This window comes from Stegastes partitus, unplaced genomic scaffold, assembly GCF_000690725.1.
Source record: "Stegastes partitus isolate 25-593 unplaced genomic scaffold, Stegastes_partitus-1.0.2 Scaffold382, whole genome shotgun sequence".
In the NCBI taxonomy this organism is placed as follows: Eukaryota; Metazoa; Chordata; class Actinopteri; family Pomacentridae; genus Stegastes; species Stegastes partitus.
The window spans coordinates 433,297-439,888 of record NW_007578113.1 but is presented as its reverse complement, the minus strand read 5'-3'; the positions used below and the strand labels follow the sequence as shown (position 1 = coordinate 439,888).

The 6,592-nt window shown below is 43.0% G+C and overlaps 2 protein-coding genes across 2 annotated transcripts in view; one reads left to right on the top strand and one right to left on the bottom strand.

Annotated features, from left to right (window-relative positions):
* The window catches only part of ltv1 (LTV1 ribosome biogenesis factor), a 9,316-nt gene extending 8,495 nt beyond the window's left edge, over positions 1-821 (top strand). Inside the window, exon 11 of the mRNA XM_008284969.1 lies at positions 372-821. Coding sequence (XP_008283191.1) covers positions 372-482 — 111 coding nt within the window. The 3' untranslated portion in view covers positions 483-821. The remainder of the gene's footprint in view (positions 1-371) is intronic.
* Positions 822-2,660: 1,839 nt separating this feature from the next.
* ifngr1 (interferon gamma receptor 1) overlaps positions 2,661-6,592 on the bottom strand; it is a 10,077-nt gene continuing 6,145 nt past the window's right edge. The window contains exons 5-7 of the mRNA NM_001360836.1: positions 5,811-5,970; positions 4,932-5,059; positions 2,661-4,842 (exon numbers count right to left, since the gene is read on the bottom strand). Coding sequence (NP_001347765.1) covers positions 4,432-4,842; positions 4,932-5,059; positions 5,811-5,970 — 699 coding nt within the window. The 3' untranslated portion in view covers positions 2,661-4,431. The remainder of the gene's footprint in view (positions 4,843-4,931; positions 5,060-5,810; positions 5,971-6,592) is intronic.

Sequence of the window (6,592 nt, the reverse complement as noted above, 5' to 3'; positions counted from 1 at the left end):
TTATCCAAATCAGTCATCAGTGTAGCGTTGAAGACCAACACATTGTGGGTTGTGGTCTTCTTTGGAATATGTGGCCAATAAGATTAATTGACAGTAAAACTAATGTAGGACTGCTGATCCTTTTCTTGTCCTATAACTAAATAAAATATGAATACGATGTTTGGTATCAGTGATTTCGGTTTAATCCAAGTGCAAATGTTGTCGGCACTTTCTGGGTTTGATATCTTTGTTCAGATATTTGCCATCATCAGTTCACTGATTAGTCGGTCATGACAGAACACTGGCAGCCACAGAGGAAGGCTTGGCAGCTAATGATTATGTAAACATTTGCACTGTACAAAGTGTTAAATCTACGTCTGTGTTTTGTTCAGGAGAGGAGAGCTGAGAAGAAAGCCAACAAGATGGCGTTCAAGGAAGAAAAAGTCCGACAGGAGAAGCAAATGTTGAACCTGAGAACAAACGTTCAAGGCCTGAAGCTTTAGTGGCCGACTGTGGGAACTCCGCCTGCACTGACTTTTTACCTGTTGGTGGAGCCATCAGTGGACACGCTGCTCTTCACTTCAGTGGAGCTGAAACAACTCCGAGCAGGAGGGCTGAGAGGAGGCTGGGAGGAGGCTGGGAGGCTCTGGGTGTTGAATTTTGTCACCAATAAACCAGAACATGAAGCTGTAACTGTTTGGCTTCCAGGAACAGTTACGTATCCAAATGTTCTCATAGTACTGTGTACTAAAAACGTGTGTACTGGAAGTTGAATGCCTGATCCCTTGTTTGCTCATTCTTACATCAGATATTCAATAAAAATCTAATTTGTGACTTTTTAAGCTGTTATCAGCTGCTCATGTTGAACCACATCTAAAGGACATTTTGGGAAACACACTTCTTTGGACATAACGCTCAGCAAAACAACACAGATTTATTTCATTCACACCAGTTTGTTAGCAGCAGCTTACCAAGAGCCCTAACATATCAAACCAACCAACCAGCGTCTCCAAAGCTCACTAATTAACACATTGTATAGTTCTTTTTATATCACTACAAAAACAACGTATGAGATGTAAGCTGTTAATCGGTGAGCTTTAAGGAGTCTCCACAGGACTTTGCTGGTTAATGAATAGATGTTCACTTCTAGTCAAGCAGACGTTTAGACTCAAAACTGTATCAGGAGGAGGAATCGGACACATCTGGAAGCCGCTGGTTGCCTGGAAACGATGCATCAGCACAAAAAAATGTGAATTCTGATGAGTTGTTCAGTTTCTCTCCATGAGTGTGACATTACAGTCTGTACAGAGCTTAGCAAAGTACAAACAGTCAGGACAGTCACAAACTACAATAACTAGAAAAGCGAGCAGCCGAGCGCCGTCGCCAACAGATGAACTTCCGAGCGGTTTTCTTCCCTCCACCATTCATGCTCGGCTTGTGGAGCGCAGGACAACCACACTTAAACAGTTTTGCTATGAAGTAGAGGCAAGTCCCTGATAAAAGTCTGCAGATATGAAGACTCGCAGGAAGTGCACACAATAGCATCAAAGTCCACACGAAAGCCTTCATACACTTGGTTTTACAGTGGGACAGCCCTGAGCCCTGTTTTATCACCAGTCAGGTCGCTATCAGACAACCATTGACCACATACTTGTCTTTTATAGTCTGTGATAGCAGACAAGTGTTGGTGAACTGGATGTGTCATGTGGCCACACCTAGAGATGCTGGCAGGCTGATTTGAATACCTTTGGACTAAAGCCTAGCTAATCTTTTCCACTGGTTTCCAACCTGCTTGTGGCAACAATCTTCTTCTCTAACTCTCTATTAGGAGGAACATAAGTATATGTCCTAAAATGTCCAGTTTTCCCCATAACATTCAAGAACTTCTTTTGCTGAATGGATAAAAGTGGGTTTGAATAAGAAAAAATATTTTGTTATCTGGACTTTGTGAAGATTCTCAGTCCTCCAGGTCGTGGTTATTCTGGTAGATTAATCGTAGCAACTGGACTTGCTTGAGTTCCTTGAAGACGTTCCACCTCTCATCCAAGAGGCTTCATCAGTTCTGACTGACTAGTTGGGAGTTCCAGATACTGATGTCCTAAAGCAGGGGCGTCGAACTCTGGTCCTCGAGGGCCGCAGTCCTGCATGTTTTAGATGTTTCCTTCTTCCAACACACCTGATTCAAATGATCAGCTCATCATCAAGCTCTGCAGAAGCCTGATAACGATCCTGATCATTTGAATCAGGTGTGTTGGAAGAGGGAAACATCTAAAACTTGCAGGATTGCGGCCCTCGAGGACCAGGATTCGACACCCCTGTCCTAAAGGATCCTTTAACACCTGAGTTTCGGTTTTAATTGGGGGGTTTGTTGCTCCTCCCTCGTTAACGAATCCCATTGTGGCAGGGGGAGCATAATGACTCACACAACGAGGGGGAGGAGCAACAAACCCCCAATTAAAACTCAGGTGTTAAAGACTCCTTAAGGATATCTGGGACTCCCAACTAGTCAGTCAGAACTGATGAAGCCTCTTGGATGAAAGGTGGAACGCTTTCAAGGAACTCAAGCAGGTCCAGTTGCTACCATTCATCTACGAGAATAATCTGGACTTTAAGTTTCCTTCAAATGTTAAGTTTTACCAGCCTCAGTCATCACTGTTGGGGATGATAAAAGAAAACATCAGAACTGTTCATGTGTCTTTATTAAAAACAAAAAAAAAGTTCAGATTTTGCATTGATGTCATCAGACTGAACTTCCCCCACAGGTGATAAGAATCAGCAGAACATCTCTGGCATTCCTTGTTCTCATGCAAACACAGATTACACACAACATGAAGGCAGAAGCGAACACTGGACTTTTCCTCCAGTGAAGAACTGTCACAGCGAAGTTTGTTCAACAAACGCACATTTTATATTAGAAGGGGACATCCTTCGTCAGTGTGTGTGGCAAGTACAGTTTTTAAAAAATGAATTACACATTAAAACCAATTAATTTTTGTAAAATTAGTATTTAAGTACGTTTTTTAAAACCATGTAAAGAAAGCTCATTTTATATGGCACATAAAAAACTTCCCCAGCATTAAAAAAAAAAAGATCAAACCTGAAGTTTTGTAAACAGAAAACCTGCTCGTCCGTCACACAGGCTGAAGTCACTCCCACACATTGCTGAAGACCTGTTCTGCAGGTCACGAGTCTCACAGTCGTTGTTGTTGTTGAGGCGTGGAAGGGTATTCTGGCAGTAAGCCTGCTCCCGGATGTTGGAAAGTCCCGACAATGAGCTTCTCAACACTCATCCAAAACCCGTAAAAGACCATCACAACCATCAGTCAGAGTCTTTAATGCCCACTTAGCTTTTTTTCTCCTCTGGGGGTATTAAGGATGTAGATAGATTGGTTTTATTGGTCCAGATTTTGAGATTTTTACTGACATCCCAGTGCAGCACAAAGGAGTTTAACGGAGTCTCATTTGTGGAGGTCGTACGCATCCATCGTAGTCGTCTTCATGGTTACAGCCCAGAGATAAATAGCTTCTATTGTGACTGTTGTTCACAGAATAAATCATCTCAGCTGCTGTTCTGTAAACAGACAACTAAAATTGTGTTGCATTAGGATGAATCTATATTAGAGAAAAAACAAACCCTAAAACTGAGACACAGATTAAACCGGGGCGAATAGAACCAATACCATCTATATGATTGGATATCACTTGATGCAAGTGAGAAATGTTTTTTGTTCATCATTTGGGTGGGCTGTCTTGATGTATTCTTCTTTTGGAGCTTGTTTCCTCGACTGTAGCCCTTCTCTGACAACAGTCTGCACTGCTGCATCTGATAAAATGCCACAGGAGCAGAGGGCGGCTGAGGGTGGTGTCAGCTTTACATCCATCGAGCAGCCTCTGTTACCAGACAGAAAGCAGCTGGAGGGTGACTGGGAGATCACCGGCTCGTTTCCCTGAGACAAAGGAAAAGAGCAGCTTTCATAATGACTGTAGCTTCTCAAAACGTGGACGGAGATTTCACACTGTTGGAAAGTCATATTCCAAAACGCTGCCTTATTGTTCAGTCCACCAAAATGCAAAATATCCAATTTGAGCCACTTTGTGTTGCAGTGCTGTGACTTCATCCAGTTTCTTCCTTCTAAAGAGGCTCAGAGGTGTGTAGAATATTGTTGTGTTCATTTTTTCTGAAGGTGTTTGCAGGTCGCCTTCAATATGAGGTCCACAAAAATGTCCTTGGACCAAGAAAAAGAGGGCTTTCATCTCAGAGAGTACACCTTTAGTGTTGATCTGACAGGGCAGTCAGAAACAGCAGTGGGATACAGCATCCCTCTCCAGTGTCACCTGAGTGTAGGGGTTTGGTCTGCATTGGCCACGGTTCGCCTTGAGGTGCAATCATACCAACTAGTCCTGGGTCACCTCAGTTAAAATCCCCACTGAACCAATCTGATCTGAGTTGGTTTACAAGCCCTTGTAACCTGTGGCCATGTCCCCATCACCCATGTCCAACATCACAGCGTGTCGACGGTCGTAGGGGCCTTGCTCAAGCAGCTGTTCATCATCATCCTCCGAACCCATAGAAACGGACTCTGTCTTCACAGAGCCGTCTGCAGAGTCACTGTCTGTCCCGCTTGCCCCAGATGTCAACTCTGCATCTTCCAGCTCCTGATTGCTGCTCTCTGAAAGCTGTCTTTCCATGTAGAGGGATCCGCACTGATCAGAAGCGGCACTGCTGTTGTGGAGGTCCTTGGAGGGATTGCTGTCCTCAGTGCTGACCAACAGCCTCTGAGGCCCGTCGACGGAGACTACACTGAAGTCGTCTTTGGGCAGAGTGTGATACTGTTTGCGGCCTGTTTGCTTGAAGTCTTCCTCCTGTGACGTGTTGGAGACAAAGCATTTCATGAACACCTGAATCAACACCACCACCAATGTTTGCTTATTTTTTCATTTTGACACCTTACCAGAACACTGGGTTTGTCGTGTGTATTAAACGTCCACGCATTCGTCTTACAAATGTAAACTACCACCACAGTGGTGATGAGGACAAGGACGAACAACAGTATCACGGCGAGCATGACCACATGGAACACTGCAATAAAGAAAACAAAAACAGAATTCATCTGTTATTTCAAAGCACTGAATAAGAAATTGCGTTACACATCTGACAATTAAATTAAAACCGGATCCTCCATGTCTCTGCATTGGGATCCAAACAGTTTGGATACTGCTATAGATGGCTAGCAAGCTTTTCTGATCCACAGAGGAAGGTATGCGTCGTTAACAGCATGCAACAGAAGTGAGAACACCCTTCTGCACAGCCTTCTCGATAAGCCCCAACACAGAAAACCAGTGCATCCAAAGTGAATACACCAGTGATCACTACCACACAAGTTAGAAAACCTGTGATCTCTGAAACTAAATTGAACACAAAAATAAAACTGAATGAAAAATAAACGATGTGAATCTCTGTGGGCCCTGTGTGTTTAGTCATGTGTATTGTTTTGTATAGGAGCACATACCCTGCTGCTCTCGTTGGAAATATTACAGTTAAATGGTAAATAGGTCACTGGTCTGCACCTGCACAACACTTTTTCTACTTCACTGGTACTCAAAGCAATATCAGATCATGGTCACAGTTAAGTGATATGGCACAGTGGTGCTTCTGTGTTTAGACAACACGCCCACTCTCATGCTCAGAAACGCATGTGACTGTGAAAAGCACAAACTTTAAATGCCTCGTTGCCACCAACGCTTCCACGAAAGCTCGACAGTCGCATGTTTTGGATGCAGCATTCAGCATTGTGCAAGTGTTTGAAGAAAGCCTCCCAGTTTAGACTTACCGACTGGACCGGGGGCACATCTCTGCACGACCTCTCTGAACACCAGCTGGCTACGATCAAACAGCCCTCCTGTTAGGTTGACGCACTTCACTCCCGCAGGCAATTGCTTACCAAGCTTGCAGGTGTCATGATTCACCATGCATACGTCTTCAAACTGTTCCTGAAAGTGACAGAAGAATATATGATTATTACAACAGTGAACACGACGTGTTTGACCTAAGCTGTATCGTATCAATGCATATTGAGCATGTGCAGTCTCAGCAGAGGATGAAAGTCGGACAGAAACCAGTCAAGTAAAAGGTTAGTTCCTGAACATTGCATTGACTTCCAACAGTTTTTTGGATATTTATTGTTATTTAGAAGGAACAAACACTAAACTTTTCAGCTCTCAATATTCAGGATTTTCTGCTCATTTGTTTCATACTTTTGTAAAATAAATATCTTTGTTCTGCCAGAAAATGTCATTTAAACACATACATGAGACACAATGTTGTTTTGAAAAATTATAATCCAAGTTTAGGTGGAAATAATGCAGTCCTATGAATCATGGAAGAAATGTACAGAGCTTTAAAAGCAAATACTAAATACAGTGTAGTTGTGTAATAATGTTCTTATCAGTTACACCCAGTAGGTAGTCACAGCAGGTACAACTAGAAATAACCAAGTGAACTGCACAAAGGCTAAAAGAGGTCCACCTAATCCCAACCTAACTTTACCCTAATCCTAGCCTAATGTTAACTTAATCCTAACCTAACTTTAACCTAATCCTAACCTAATGTTAA